The 17,167-nt window shown below is 35.8% G+C and overlaps 1 protein-coding gene across 21 annotated transcripts in view; it reads right to left on the reverse strand.

Annotated features, from left to right (window-relative positions):
• Positions 1-17,167, reverse strand: part of AHI1 (Abelson helper integration site 1) — a 224,636-nt gene that overhangs the window by 140,440 nt on the left and 67,029 nt on the right. For all 21 annotated transcript variants that reach the window (XR_011568502.1, XR_011568503.1, XR_011568506.1 and 18 more), the window contains 3 exons: positions 15,699-15,817; positions 12,604-12,734; positions 10,907-11,047 (listed from right to left, as the gene is read on the reverse strand). Coding sequence is in view for 16 of the 21 variants with exons in the window: in XM_070796218.1 (XP_070652319.1) it covers positions 10,907-11,047; positions 12,604-12,734; positions 15,699-15,817 (391 nt within the window). In the remaining 5 variants the exon portion in view is untranslated. The remainder of the gene's footprint in view (positions 1-10,906; positions 11,048-12,603; positions 12,735-15,698; positions 15,818-17,167) is intronic.

Raw genomic sequence — 17,167 nt, forward strand, 5'->3', positions numbered from 1 at the left:
AATTCAAATTAATTCAGTGTTTGCCTCATGGGAGGAGGAGGTAGGGAGATGACTAAGGAGCACAAAGTAACTTTGGGGGATGATGGATATGTTCATTATCTTGATTGAGGTGATAGTCTTACAAGTATATAACTATGTCTTGACTTACCAGCGTGTACTTTTAAAATATATGCAGTTTAGGGGGACTTCCCTGGAGGTACAGTGATTAAAATTTTGCCTTACAATGCGAGGTGTACAGGTTGGATCCCTGGTTAGGGAGCTAAAATCCCACATGCCTAGAGGCCAAAAAAACCAAAACATAAAACAGAAATGATATTGTAACAAATTCAATAAAAACTTTAAAATGGTCCACACTAAAAAAAAAAATCTAAAAAGAAAAAAAAATATATATATATAGTTTACTGTCAGTTATACCTCAATAAAACTGCTTAAAGAAAGTGACAGAAGGGGTTATTATCAGAATCTCCATCAAATCAATTAAAAATAAATAATCCAACAGAAAAATGGGCAAATGACCGTTATAGAAAAATCATAAAACAAGAACTACATAGCCAACCTTACTAATAATTAAAGCAGAAATAAGGAGAAAAAGGCAAATTGGAAAGTGCTGTTTCTTTTATTGCCTATCCCACTAACCCACTGTACCTCAAGATATTTTTTCCCCAAGGAATAAACTGAGTAAGGGTAGGCAGGTGTGTACTACAGTGTTGCTTAAAATAATGAAAAACATATAACAGTGGAATTGTGCAACAACAGTTGTTTAAATAAATCAGTGTATTCATTTAATGAAACGGAATTCAGCCACTAAAATTATGTACATATGTATAATTATCACGATGGAAAGTTTCTCACAATATATTATTAATCAGAAGAAAAAAGTTTATAAAGCAATATCATGAATACACAAAAAGATGATCACTTTTTTTAAAAGTCATCATCCTTGGTTACAAGAAGTATGGACTTGAGAGAGCACGTATTAACAATTTTAGGTCTTTGATCTTTATATTCATGTACTACTTCATTCACAGGTTCTAAGCCAGGAATAGCTCAAGGACAAAGGGGCTCTCTGCCTGCAGACTTTGAAAGTGGTAAGAACCAGGGAACAAAATTGAAGGAGACCACCTTACCACTCACCCTTGTAGTGATGCGCATTCCTCAGCACCAATTACTGTTCTCAGTTAGAAGTGTAGCTGTGTCAACACTTAGATTTTTGTGGGTCTATTATTTTTCAGTACACAGTTTGGACTTCTTTTCCTAACACTCAGAACATTTATCTACCTCAAACAGAAGACTGTTTAAAGAACAAAGAGAAACTTTGAAGCTGTAGAAGAAAAGTACTCAAAGACTGGAGGTTTAACACTAGCATCAGTCAGGGATGAATGAATCAAGATGTAAAAATCATGTTCCATGATCTTTGCTTTATTTGCTTTTTAAAATTGTCCTTTCCCTACTGTATAGCCTAGGGAACTCGGCTCAGTGCTATGTGGCAGGCTGGGTGGTGGGAGTTTGGGGGAGAATGGATTCATGTATCTGTATGGCTGAGTCCCTTTGCTGTCCACCTGAAACTATCACAACACTGTTAATTGGCTATACTCCAACACAAAATAAAAAGTTAAAAAAATAAAATTGGCCTTTTAACATTTCATTGGGTTCTGCTACTATGAATGGAAAGTAAAACTGGGTTTCACTAACCAATGGCATCTTCTGACTCCTTATGGCGTTTAGTCACTAAGTTATGTCTGACTCTTTTGTGACCCCGTGGACTGTAGCCTGCCAGGCTCCTCTGTTCATAGGATTTCCCAGGCAAGAATACTGGAGTGGTTTGCATTTCCTTCTCCAGGGGATCTTCCCAACGCAGGGATTGAACCCTCGTCTCCTGCATTGGCAGGTGGATTCTTTACCATTGAGCCAACAAGGAAGCCCACAAATATACATTAGTCAACCATGATTTCACTTCATTAGAAGCACCAATGCTAATATAAGCAACAGCTATACAGAACAGTAGGATTTTGGTAATATTTTATTCCTTTTGCCAGACTGTATTTTTTAAGCATTATGCTATGCTAAACATTTTCCCCTTTTTTAAAAAAGAAAGTTATCTAACTAGTAAAATTACAAAAGGCATTGCCTAAGTATTTCTTTATTTTTCCAAGCATTAAGATGCCTTTCAGAAAGGATTAAAAAGGCCTAAATGGATGCAGATAACAAAAATAAATCCCATGCAATTATGAATTCTTATTTCTATTGTCTAAAGGGAATTTTCTGTAGAAAAGCTATCTGACTAGATTTCAAGGAGTCAAATTAACACCCTACTTTATCTTAAGCTCCTCTAGTTCTGTGAAGAGTCATAAAACAATCTCCAGTAATATTCATGTTAAGTGAAAGTGAAGTCGCTCAGTTGTGTCCTACTCTTTGCGACCCCATGGACTGTAGCCTACCAGGCTCCTCTGTCCATGGGATTTTCCAGGCAACAGTACTGGAGTGGATTGCCATTTCCTTCTCCAGGGGATCTTCCCAACCCAGGGATCGAACCCGGGTCTCCAGCATTGTAGACAGACGCTTTACCATCTGAGCCACCAGGGAAGTCCAGTAATATTCATAAAGACCCACTTTCTCATATACTACAAATAGGCTGCTGACTAGTTATTGTATTCTTTCCCCTCCTCTACCCACTAGAAATATCTATTTGTACAAGAGTGTGCAGATTATTTCATTATAAAATTTTAATAGATGGTTTCTGAAATTCCTTTAAGCTCTATGCTTCTAACACTTAAAGCTTTCTAAATCATTATTATATAGGCCACAGTTAGAGTACAATGTTGCAATTTGATAACTGTACCTCTTCCCTTTGCCATTTTCTCTTCGTGTGAATTTAGCTCTAACCTAACTAATAATGTTGAAAACTCACAGTTCTAACAGTCTCATCCCTATCCTTCCATGGCTCTGAGTACTGCACTAGAGCAGGCCCTGGGAATACAAACACACTGCCTGCCTTTTGGGGATCTGAAGTTTTGGAGGTCAACAAGAAATTCCTGCTGTGTGCTGAGTGGTACTGAGAACACCAAGGTGACAACTACATTTGCTTAAGGGAAGTGTCGTTTCCTTTCCTTCCTATATCCATCAAAATACTTCTAAATTTATCTTTTTTCATCTAAAATTTGGGATTCTACATTTTACATAATTTAAAAATTTCTTAAAATGTTTTCATAACTGACACTCTATCCTGATTTATATATATAAGTTCAGTGCTTTTGTGTATGTTCTGGCCTTTAACAATCATAAAAAATAAAGTGGTTTGCTCAGGAGATTTTTATCTTTATAGGAGGAAGAATGGAGGAAATAAGATATTTTAATCCTGTACCCTTTGCATTTGAAGAGAATACAAGGTTTGTCATTATTAAAATTTATGTGTACTTATGTTATTAACTTCATAATAAAAATATAACTAAAAAATAGCACAGTCTTTCTCTTACACTACACTAAGATTTCCTTTTGGTTCAACATTTAATACCTTTGGTCAACATCTGCTATTATACGTACCCCTGTTACTGTACATAATTATCTTACTGGATACCTTATGCATGCATGCATGCTAAGTCGCTTCAGTCGTGTCCAACTCTCTGCGACCCCGTGGATGTAGCCACCAGGCTCCTCCATCCATAGGAGGAGGACTCTCCAGGCAAGAATACTGGAGTGGGTTGCCATGCTCTCCTCCAGGGGATCTTCCCAACCCAGGGATTAAACTTGTGTCTTTTTCTGTCTCTGCATTGGCAGGCGGGTTCTTCACTACTAGCACCACCTGGGAAGCCCAGATACCTTATAAATATTTCTATTTCTAATTACAATACTATTACTATAAGCTGGTGAGTCTAACTGCTCTAGTTTCCTAGCATTCTGCAGTTAAGTAGCAGCCTCCCCCTTTTCCTTTCACATTTGCTTCCTGAAGAGAATTTCTGTGGTCTGAATGTTACATTCCCCTAAACTTCCTATCCTGAAATCCTAACTCCCATGATGATGATATTAGGAGATGAGGCTTTGGGGAGGTGATTAGGTCATGAGAGCAAAGCCCTCATGAATGGCATTAGTGCCCTTACATAAGAGGCCTCAGAGAGCTCCCTTGCCCCTTCCACCATATAAAGTAACAGCTAAAAGGTGCTATCTATAAACCAGAAAGTGGGCTCTCACTGGACACACAATCTGTCAGTCCCTTGATTTTGGACTTCCTAGATTTCAAAACTAGAGAAATAAATAGTTTATTGCTACAGAAAACAGCTAGGATTTCCCTGCTGTAGACTGCTCCATATATCAATGCTCCATATCTTTGCTTTCTAGTTTCATTTTATCCTTTAATAGAACACTGAGATAAGATAGAAAATTATTTTAACTTTTCAGGTGGAAAAACAGATGTAGAAATGATAAATTTTTTGACCAGTGTCAAATAGAAAGTGGTATCCTTTTGCCTAGAACCAAAATGCTCTAGTTCCTTCTTCGGTATTTCCCTCCACACTGTTGTCTATTTTGAACAGTACCATTTTTTTTTCTTTTGGGGGCATCTTAAAAAGCACCAATGTAAGAATAATGAAATGCCTGGATGAGGAATTCAGCACTCTGGTTTGTGCTCAAACCCATTAAGTTGACTACATTTTCCACAGGCCCTGAATCCTTAAATGACACAAGCTTTCTATCAGAGTATTCATCATGTGTGTATTATTAAAACAGATGCTTCACGATATGACCAAGAAACAGGTGGCTTTAATATGTCTTAACATTTGGCATACATGCGTGATAAATCACTTCAGCCGTGTTCAACTCTATGCAACGCTCTGGACCGTACGTAGCCCACCAGACTTCTCTTTCCAAGAGGTTCTCCAGACAAGAATACTGGAGTGGGTTGTCATGCTATCTTAATTTTTCCTACTAACCTAATAATAGATATCCAAAATATTGACCTACAATCAGTTATATATGTTACAGCTTAATCTTATCCAAATATAAGGATTATATTATCCTTATATTATAGGATATATAAGGATAATATTATCCAAGTATAATATTAATATCTGTTTTTGAATCATTCACAATTTGTACTTCAAGAACACCATTAAATTATACATAAAACCACAGATGTCAAATTTCAACTAGACATTACTTTATTGCAAAGATATTGTAAAAGTAGTTATTTTAAAATATTAATTAAAATAAAATGTAATATTATATAATAAAGAAAATTCATATTTTGGACTATACTGAGAATATAATGACTTAATGTATTATAATTATCCCCAACATTTGCAAAGGAGTGAACAATTAATAATGATACTAGACAACCAAAGTTTTAATTATCAGGGGTCTTCCTAAATATTAAAATTGAAAACAAACACTTCATTTCACCACAGGTATATATGGCTACCTTCTTCAGTTACTTCATGAAATAGGAAATACAAAGTCTAAATTAGTAGTGTAGCAGACAGTTTAATGTTTTAAAAACACAGGCTCTGGAGTTAGATAGTCTGGCGAGTGACATCATTTTATCAATCGTGTGAAGTCATTCAACTTAATTTCCCTGGGCATCAGTTTTACCATCTGCAAAATGAGGATAATACGGGCATCTACCTTGTGAGGACTGGGGAAGACTGTAAAGATAACGTATGTAAAATGATAATTAGAGTAGGGAATACTTAATAAATAAACAAATAAATGCTTGATTTTTATTTTATTTATTTTATTTTTATTTATATTTATTTATCAAGCAGAAATTCTTGATAAATGTTAGCTACCATAACTACTACTATTATTATTAGACCCAAATTTACTAATTGATCATATTGATCATGGCTTTCATTCTTTATTTTTATAAAATGTGAGGGTGGATAATTCTGTTCTATGGATTTACTGCACATCAGTAATATGACAGGTTAGGTATAGGACCTTATAAATAAACACCATGGGCTTATTGTTACTAGGCAAGTTCTATAACAAAAATTTTATAGGAATGTAAAGGTATATATCACATGAACTCTGTAAAGCATGTCACAATGTGAAAAATACACCTATCAACAATGACCAACAGAGGTGATCATTAACAAATATGAATTCTATAAATAAAATCATGTTTAGTGTCAATAGCAGGTTGCTTTTCAGTCCAACTAAAATTCTCCCAGAGGTTTAATGAACTACTTAGGAAGTATAAAAGATCAGAAAAGCACATGATTCTGATTCCTGGGTTTCACAGCCCTGTTCAACTTGGCACACAACAGATGCTCAATAAAGATCTGCTTTGTCTCAAACACGATGATGGAAAAGCACTCCAGAGTTAATGCTGACTCAGAGGACATACTGCCACCTAGAGAAAAATTAGGCTCATTACCTGGAATTATTATATAATGCTGACAACTCTGAAAATTAGGCTTGATTCTACACAAAATACTACATGTATATTCAATACGTGTCAGCATGCTGCCTAGGTACCGCTTAAAAAAAAGACAAATAAGCCTCCAACTCTACTTCCCACGAAGTACAGATAATACAAAAAAAATCACATATTTCACAGAGACAAAGAATAAATGGTTTTGGAGGAACAAAAAAAGGTTTGCATAATAGACAATCAAAAGCTAATATTTCAGGAAATCTGCTAAAAAGTTTAGTGTAGCAAATGAAAGCATGTATTCCAAGTCCAGACTGTATGGATCCAAGTCCTGGTTCCCATAAAACAGGGATAATTATGGTACCAACCTCATAAGATTATTGTGAAAACTTAAAATAAATACATGTAAAGTGCTTAAAATAGTACCAGGCCCATGCAAATGCTTTGTATCAGATGTAATTACCATTAAATGTAGAACAGGATCCTACATTCTGAGGTAGGCAAGTATTGATTAATAACAGAACATTAATTGCTAAAGTCTAGCTTCATAAATTTAATTCAGGAGAAGCCGTTTCTCTGACTAGTACTCTGTTATTATGGGAATCCTAAAAGTACATTATTTGTGGTACATTGTGACTAAATTTTGTATTACTAGATGATTAACTCTTTCAACATCAGGCAAATACAACTGCCTTCTGAAAGTAAAAATCATATTTCTTACCAAAAAAAGCAAAAAGTCAGTAGAATGAAAGACCCAGAAGACCACAACCTGAACATATGCTTAACAGGGAAAGATGCTTGCTGACTCTTCACAGATTTTGCTAGAACTGAAAGATGGATGATACATTTAGCTACCATTGTGGTCTCATTCACAGCTTATTTAGCTGATAAAAAAAAAAAAAAAAAAAAAAAGAACTTGCTCCATTTTCCTTGAAAATTGCCTAAACGTATCAGCAGCTCTGATAAATACTATTTTAAAAAATCATGTAACTGTTTTAGATCTTTCAATTTTAATATCATGAAAACACTTATGTAAAACTACATGCAAACTTTATTTTCAGACAAGAAAATTTGAGCAAAATAGTCTTGTGTTAAAAGATAAATAAAATATAAAGCAAAACTATAATAGGTCAGTAATAAATGCCATAATTTTCACTGAAAAAAGTTGAAGACTTCATGATTCTGGCTTGTATTTAATGAGTAAATTAGAGTCTGAAACAACTTTCCTTTTTTTCATGGTTATATATCATTTATGAGAACTGTGCTAAATCTTGAATTGCTTGAGATTACATAACTTTTTCCTAAGATGCTTCTTTTTAAAGATAGGCAGTGATGAGTTGGGAAAATGTGTTGAAGTCTTTTGAGTTTTTTCATAAAGATAAGTCAGTATATCAAAAACAAACTGACACTGCAAAAATAATTTTAATATGTGTATTATTTGGACATTTAAATTTCTCAAACACCATGGAAATCCCTCCTCTACATTAAGACAGTGTGGAAATAACATGATGTTCTTAATTTTATGCATTTATTTTCTAAAACAACTGAGCTAGAAAGATATAAAAGGAAAAGGCTGACTAACAGAAAGAAAGAAAGAAAGAGAAAAAAAAAAACAACAAAAAACCCTGTTTTCAGTTTCATTCCAAAGAGATGCTATCAGCATATGAAAACATAAGTTCCCATAAAGTCAAGTGTATACTGGTTGGATGAGCATAACAGTCTATTTTATCTTTTTTGTTTTAATATGGTACTTATCAACTTACAAAGTACTTTCACAGTTCCTATCTCATGGCATCTTCACAAATAACTCTCTGAGGCAGGACAGGTAATAGCAGTAGTAGTAGGACCACAGCCCCAAATCAATGTGAAAGGTGACTGCAGCCGTGAAATTAAAAGACGCTTGCTTTTCAGAAGAAAAGCAATGACAAACCTAGACAGCATATTAAAAAGCAGAGACATTACTTTGCCTACAAAGGTCCATATAGTCAAAGCTATGATTTTCCAGTAGTCATGTACAGATCTGAGAGCTGGATAATAAAAAAGGCTGAGCACCGAAGAATTGATGCCTTCAAACTGTGGTGCAGGATAAGACTCTTGAGAGTCCCCTGGACAGAAAGGAGATCAAATCAGTCAATCCGAAATCAGTCCTGAATATTTACTGGAAGGACTGATGCTGAAGCGGAAGTTCCAATACTTTGGCCACCTGAGGCGAAGAGCCAACTCACTGGAAAAGACCCTGAAGCTGGGAAAGATTGAAGGTAGGAGAAGGGGATGACAGAGGATGAGATGGTTGGATGGCATCATGGACTCAATGGATATGAGTCTGAGCAAGCTCCGGGAGATGATGAAGGACAGGGAAGCCTGGCAGTCCATGCAGTTGCAAAGAGTCAGACTCAACTGAGCGACTGAACAACAACAGTAGGACCATTCACTAGACAGGGAAATTGGAGCATCAGGAAGGCTTGTGCAAGATCACCAAAGAAAGAGAACTGAGCCTAAAACCAATGCTTTCAAACACTTGGCTCTCCCTACATATGCTTCTAGAATGGACTCCTTAGTCTAAAAACCTACTGTTGAAAAAATAAATGGACAAACCTAATCTAATGATGAACTTGTATCAAAGACAAAAAGTAAACTGAAGAAAAAAGATAAGGGTGGAGGTTGAAATTGCACTTGTAGTGAAAATTTCAAAAGCAAATTAGAAATTGAATGAAAACTGTTGTGAAACTCCTTAAGAGTTTGAGGAAATAACTGTATACCTATTTCCTGAATAACAGTCCCAATTACAAAGTAATGAGGTGTAACTCTTCTTTTTTCTGTGAAGATTAAAAATGTATAAAAGAAAGACCTGTCTCAGGACCTATGTTTGAACTAGACAACAAATTTGGACACTGGATGATTTGAGAAATCCACTTGTCTTTTCCTGTGATCAGGCAGTGTTGACTTTTGCTAAATTGATTGTAACAGTAAATGGTATTGTGTTGTTTAACAATTCACCATTAGTAATAGTGTTCTGTAAATCTGAATATGTGTTACAGAAATTCATTATTTCTTCTCTGTAAAATTCTTTAAAACAAGATAATCTCAATTTTACATATATTCTCTAACTCACCTATAAAGAAATAAGATTCATACTATGATCAAAACTTCAGGTTTACAGCTTAATTCAATTGTCTAACAACTTAGCACTTATCACAAACATTAACCAACTCACACTGTGTTAATGTAGGAAGCTTAACCACTTGCATTTCACTAATTTAAAATATTCTGTCCAAATAGTTTCACAACATTATCTAAATGCATATTTATATATATATGTACTTATGACATTGTGTGTAAATCATCTTAGCAAAAATGGTGAATGGTATCTTAAACTAAAGAGACTATGCTATGCTATGCTAAGTCACTTCAGTCATGGCCGACTCTGTGCGACCCCATAGACGGCAGCCCACCAGGCTCCCCCGTCCCTGGGATTCTCCAGGCAAGAACACTGGAGTGGGTTGCCATTTCCTTCTCCAATGCATGAAAGTGAAAAGTGAAAGTGAAGTTGCTCAGTCGTGTCTGACTCTTAGCGACCCCATGGACTGCAGCCTACCAGGCTCCTCCGTCCATGGGATTTTCCAGGCAAGAGTTCTGGAGTGGGGTGCCATTGCCTTCTCTGAAAGAGACTATAAAAACCATTTATTGTTGTGTAAGAATTAACATATGAAGAAAATGGAACTGCAATTTTGAGAGTGTCAACACTATCAATACCACACAGAACAACGAAATCCTAATTTCAGGTCAGAAATTAAGGAAATATATGAACAACAGAATAAATGCAAATGATTCTAATAATGCCATACTATTTCTTAAAAACGTATTCAAAGTCTATTTCCTTATTATTTTCCAAAATTAAAGAATAGTGTGATTTTAATGTAGAAAAAGGCATTTTTGCTGAGGCTTGATTTTTTTCCCTTCCTTTTTTAAAGTTTATTTTTAATTGGAGAATAATTGTTTTACTATGTTGTGTTGGTTTCTGCTGTACAATAAAGTCAATCAGCTCTAAGTGACTTTTTTGTCTTTTTTTTTATGTTAAGAAACTCTCAGAAAATCATAACTTATTTAAACTGTGCTTCAGTTAAAAAGAAAACAAAGAATAAGAAATTAACTCAATATTCAAGTAAAAACATTACAGATTCACATACCCTAAATGTTATTTACCTTTTAATGTTAGAGATATTCCCAAATCGTTTTTAGGTGAATTTTATTTATTTAAATTGATCTATGAAGAGAATGATGACCACCATTCTATGATTACAATACAAGAGCACAACCATTAGGTATACTTTTGATGATATTTAAATTCCATAATAAAAATGCTCATGAAAAAATAAAATGTTATAATAATATGATCTTTTTTAAGCTGCTTGGCCTTCATAATACTTTCAAGAGAGTTTTGTTAATACAAAGAATGAGTTTTCACAGAGCTCATAATTTCTAGTTCAGCCTAAATGTAAAGGTTACTCTAAATATTCTCTCCTTATCAAGCAGTGGACTTACCATGGAAATCATAAATATACAGGAGAATTGGCTCATTCTGCCCAAATGCACAAAATGCAACCATATTTTCAAGTGGATGATAAGCAATGTCTCGAACTGGTGACTTGAATGGCAGGTCAGAATACATTGCTACTTGCTCTCCTAAATAAGAAAAGACATTCAATAATTTGTACTATCTCAGATATTTCTCATTAGAAGATTATCCTGCAACTTATCAAAAAAAGCTTTATGGTTAGTAATAATAAACCTCATGCTATTTACAGGAAAACCTTAAATACTTATAGTTGAGCTGTTGTTGTTTAGCTGGTAAGTCATGTCCGACTCTTTTGCGACCCACTATATTAAACAATTATTTTTCATTCTCTTGGCCTTCCTTTTTCTTCTTTTTGGTCCAATGTCTTGATGGAGTTTCAAGGCACAAACTAAAGACAAACAGCTTGGAAGTAGAGATCTGTAGAGATCTGAGATCTGACAGAGCTGAGCAAATGCCAGCTAAGAAACAACTCCAGGGAGAACTACGGGAGGAATATCAGGACTAAAACTAAAGAAATTATCTGGCTGGGGGAAGTTTAGTGAGGAATTAATTTTTCTTTTTTTTTCCCCAGAGGCTGTTTGATGTACCATCTGCTTTAAATATATATATATATATACATACACACACACACACACACACACACACACACACACACATACTATTAATGTGGAGAAGCAATGGTACCCCACTCCAGTACTCCTGCCTGGAATATCCCATGGACGGAGGAGCCTGGTGGGCTGCAGTCCATGGGGTCGCTAAGAGTCAGACACGACTAAGCGACTTCACTTTCACTTTTCACTTTCATGCATTGGAGGAGGAAATGGTAACCCACTCCAGTGTTCTTGCCTGGAGAATCCCAGGGATGGTGGAGCCTGGTGGGCTGCTGTCTATGGGGTTGCACAGAGTCGGACATGACTGAAGCGATTTAGCAGCAGCAGCAGCAGGATACTATTAATGACTACAGCAGAAGTTTTGAAAATCAGAACTCAAAAAGCAAAGAAGAAAAACAAAATCCTAAGTGAACTGATTAGTCAAAAACGCCTAAAGGGAGAGATGAAAATAAAAAAGATGCTCATTAAAGAAATTTTAAAGTAAATTTTATAAAATTCTTTCTATTGCTAAACAAATGTTTATGAAGTTTTGGCTTTTCTTCCAAAAAAGCAAAATGAAGCACAAATGAACTATCCAATGTAACATTTTATTGAAAAAGTTGAATTATAGTAGTTCAGGTAAATGGCTATTAAGTTTCAAATATCCAAAACTCTGACAGGAATATGTTTGTTTCTAATAAAAATGAACTGTAGATGGTTAACCATTTGTATACCTAGTTGAACTCTAAATTCAGTTCATAACTGAATTTTGTATTACAGTCCCCATTAAATACTTCTGTGAGATCAACAATATCTCACTACCGGCAAGGAAAGAATAAACCTTAAATTATAATGCAAAATTCTAAATCCATGAAGATATCACAACCATAAAGAACAGAATTAATATAAATTCGGACTGTAGTTGAATTTCATTACCAGCTTTCCAATTTTGAAAAACATAACTGAGAACTTAAAATCAGAATTTCCTTGAAAATTATTCTATAAAATGGCAGTTTTTATACTTCATCAAAAACAAAACAAATCTTTTTAAAGTTCAATGAAATGCTATTTACCTGTTTCTGGGTTCCAAACATATACTATACCATCCTCACTTCCAGCAAAGAGAAAAGTCCCACATGGTGTCAAAGTGCTATGAATCTTCTCTCGATAATTTGCTGCACCTACAAATTTCCTTGCTGCTAATCTAGAAACCAAAAAGATTTTATAAATGTAACTTGTCTTACCCATTTCAATGACTAGTGGTAGAAAAACTTTTCAATACTTCATTTGCATTTGACAAGAAACTTGTGAGAATCTGTTACACAGGATACATTCCATAATGGATAGAGAATAAAGTAGAGGGAGTTCCTGAGCTCAGGGAGCTTATAATTTAGCAGGAGAGAGAAGAAATGCACCAAAGAAGAATAGAAAGTGAATGTAGAAAGTGCCACAAAAGAAGAACAGAAAAAGTTCTTTGCAGATTTGTATAAGAGAGAGAGATGATTTCTAGCTATGGAGCAAAGAAGATGCATTTGAATTGGTAACTCAAAAACAAACAGAATTTTTATATTCTTATATTTTTTCCATGTGAAGAAAATTTTAAATCAATGAATACTTGATTACTGCAGAAATATCAGAAAAACCATTATTGAATCATCTATTAAATATGGCATGTACCCTTCTGGGCTTTTAAATGTGTGAATAATAATAACAGCTAACATTTTCAGTGCTTATTATGTGCCAGGTGGCTCAGACAGTAAAGAATCTGCCTGCAATGTGGGAGACCTGGGTTCAATCCCTGCGTTGGGAAGAACCCCTGGAGAAGGGCATGGCAACCCACTCCAGTATTCTTGCCTGGAGAATCCCATGGACAGAGGAGCCTGGCAAGTTACAGTTCATGGGGTCACAAAGAGTCAGACATGACTGAGAGACTAAGCACAGCACAGCACAGGTACTATTATCATCATTGGTTTACAGAGAGGATATTACATATACTGCTCTGTTATTTGCTTTTTTCAGTCAACAATGAACCATGAATAATGGCCTTTCATGTCAGAAAATAAAAATTATGCATTATCATTTTAATAGGCATATATCATTGTCTAAATGTATCTTAAGAAATTTTCTATTGTTGGGTAACTCTTAGGATATTTCCAGTATCTGAAGAATTGATGCTTTTGAACTGTGATGTTGGAGAAGACTCTTGAGAGTCCCTTGGACTGCAAGGAGATCCAACCAGTCCATTCTGAAGGAGATCAGCCCTGGGATTTCTTTGGAAGGAATGATGCTGCAGCTGAAACTCCAGTACTTTGGCCACCTCATGTGAAGAGTTGACTCATTGGAAAAGACTCTGATGCTGGGAGGGATTGAGGGCAGGAGGAGAAGGGGACGACAGAGGATGAGATGGCTGGATGGCATCGCTGACTCGATGGATGTGAGTCTGAGTGAACTCCGGGAGTTGGTGATGGACAGGGAGGCCTAGCGTGCTGCGATTCATGGGGTCGCAAAGAGTCGGACACGACTAAGCAACTGAACTGAACTGAACTGAACTGAACTGAAGAGTTATCCAACATGTTTCCCCTAGCATGAATATGACTTCTGTGAACAACCTTGTGTGTGTATGTGTGTGTATACACACACTCATTGCACTGTTTCACAATTATTTTCTTAACATAAATCCCTAAACCCAAGGTTACTGGGTCAAAACTTCTGCTATTTCTGTTAATTTAAGTATTGGCTTGGTCAGAAAGTTCATCAGGGTTTCTCTGTAAGGTGTTATGGAAAAACCCAAATGAATTTTTTGGCCAACCCAATACTTTACATCTATAAACTAGTTATTACCCACAAAACACTTACGAGGATGGTGTAGTACTCTTCCATTTGTGTGAGGAGGAAAAGAGACTTCTCAATTAGTTTAAGGGATGGAACAGGCAGTATTTGACTATAAGCAGTTTTCCTCCAGGGCCCAAGTGTGATCATGGGCTGAATAGTATACTACTTAAAAAGAGAACAACTAAACTCTGCAGGCCTGGACTTCTAAAATCTGACTCAAATCTCTACATAGTCTCTCAGCATTCCTCAGCAAGAAACCAAAGCTCATATGGACTAACTCACTCTGCTTTGAACACAACTTCTATTATCCCACATCCTGACTTTATTCCAGGCTTTCTATCCTAGAGAGGACACTGCCATCTTATCTAAATTCTATCCACCCTTCAAGATTGAGCTCAAAGACCAGACTCTCCATAGAGCCTTGAACATAAGGCTTTAATAAAGCTTCAGCTTCACTGTTACCATGAAAAACATAATCCTTTTACTATATATTTATATTCATTAAAAGATACTTATGGAGTACTTGCTACCTTCCAGGTATGATGTTGGGTATGATGTACAGAAAAAAAAAAAGAATAGCAGATTCTATAACAGTCCTTGAAGATGTCACACTGTAGGCTAATTAAGTGTTTTGCAAGTTATTTTGGAGAGTACAACTACATTCTAAACTCCTGATGAACCAATTCTGCTTATCATTCTCCCACATCATCCATGCCACTGTTATGCTAGTAAAAAGCCCTCTTATTCAGGCATGACATTAGATCATATTACTATGCTAACCAATATCACAGAGATAAAAGATAGTCCATGGCAGAAGTTTCTCCTTTTTTAAAGTGAAAATAAAAAGTAGTTGACTACATCTCAGCTTCAAAACTATTCACATTTGTGGTTAGATAATTGTTGTAGGGGCCTGTCTCATATGCTGCAGGATGCTCATTATCTCTGGTCTCTATTCACTTCCCAGGTGGCTCAGTGGTAAAGAATCCACCTGCCAATGCAGGAGTAGCAGGAGACATGGGTTCAGTCCTTGGGTAGGGAAGATCCTCTGGAGGAGGCAATGACAACCCACTCCATCAGTCCTGCTGGGATAATTCCAGGGGCAGAGAAGCCTGGCAGGCCACAGTCCCTCGGGTCGCAAAGAGTCAGACACTACTGAGTGACTGAGTAACAATCCACTAGATACTAGAATAAACATTTAAGTGTCTCTAGACTCTGCCAGAGGTCCCCTGAGGGACAAAATTCTCTAGTTGAGAACCACAGCTGCATTGTATAAATATGAATTAAATAATTACTTACTCTATGAGTGTTTAACCTGCAAATACTGAAATATACTTACATTCGGAGATCCATAATTCTCAAAGTACTGTCTTTGGTATGAATTAATAAACGTTTTCCATTGGGATGAACCTCCAAGTAACTTATCGGGATTCCCTTAAACTCACTCTCTTTAATTTCCTAAAATGAGTTTAAAAAGATTATGTAATATCACAACTACAAATTTTGTCTAAAGTTAAGCCCTTTTAAGTGTACAAATTTAATTTTAAGAGGTCGTTTTTAATTGCACAGTGCAAGATGTTTTAAAATTGTTAGCAAAATTATTCCAAGTAAGTTCAAGTTAAGGATGAAAATAAAGCTGATAAAATGTAGTTTTGGGCTGCTAAGTAACACTATATTTAATTAGTGTTTTTGTAGTATAATCTCAGAGAAGAAGCACTTTCTGCAAACACATCTTTTATTACTACATTGTCTGTTTATCATCATATAAGAAATCTCAATTTCTAAGTTCAAAATTAAGTACAGAATTAGCTCTCAGTTCTATTTCAGTTTCAGATTATTTCTTCATACATTTACCTCCACTTGTCCTGAAAAAGATAAGTTATTAGCATCTTATTATGAAACAATTTAGATTGTAATTTTTAGGTTTTTCTGGATACTTAAAGCAGCTAAATCTTCTGGTTACAGAAGAAGTCTGTAAGTAGACCTTACTACTGATGTCAAGAAAGACAAACACAGAAGGAGAATCTGCCTGAACAAGCCATATATAAATAAGGACAATTTCCAAAATCCTTCTTATTTGGATTATCAGGAGAAAGAAAACAACTGCAAATACAAAACTGTTTAAAGTCTGAAGAGTCAAGAGAAGGTCTGCTTTACCCTGCAGTCAGAATTTTGAATAGCATTCTTCTCCCTCGAGGTCCCCTTATTATTTTGCTCACTTCTCCTAGAGGGTCTCCTCTTCAGAGGTGGGTTGGCACCAATACAAGTGGGGTACAAACTGCTATAATCCTAATATCAGCAGTAGAATCTCTGGTTCTGCTGTTTGGTGCTGAAACCTGCTGTCAACTACTTTTTTACAAGTTCCAGAATAAAGTCAAACACTGACACCACAGATGGGGATTTTACTGAGCCCAACTACAATGATGTGGAGGTGAAGATGCACTGATGAAGTTTTGAGCAATTGGAGCAACACTTACACAGATGCAAATGTGCAAAATCAAAAACAAGGCTGCATAACAGGTGTCACGAATAAATTCGAGAAGAGAGTTGGCAGATTTAGTGTTTGTAGCATCTGTTAATGATTTCCTTCATATTTTTATCATATTCATGCTCAAGGTCTGGTGTTAAAGACCACGCTCGACACCAAGGAGTATGTGACAAGCAGCATGGATGTTTCATCTTAAGGGACAAATGAGCATAAGCCAGCATCCCCCACTCCACTGGTGGAAGAGAGCCAAGTAAGAAATTGCAGTCTCCATCTGTCCCAGGCATAAGCTGTTAAAAGGACATCCCATTCCTCATTTCCTC

Source organism: Bos indicus, chromosome 9 (genome assembly GCF_029378745.1).
Source record: "Bos indicus isolate NIAB-ARS_2022 breed Sahiwal x Tharparkar chromosome 9, NIAB-ARS_B.indTharparkar_mat_pri_1.0, whole genome shotgun sequence".
In the NCBI taxonomy this organism is placed as follows: domain Eukaryota; kingdom Metazoa; phylum Chordata; class Mammalia; order Artiodactyla; family Bovidae; genus Bos; species Bos indicus.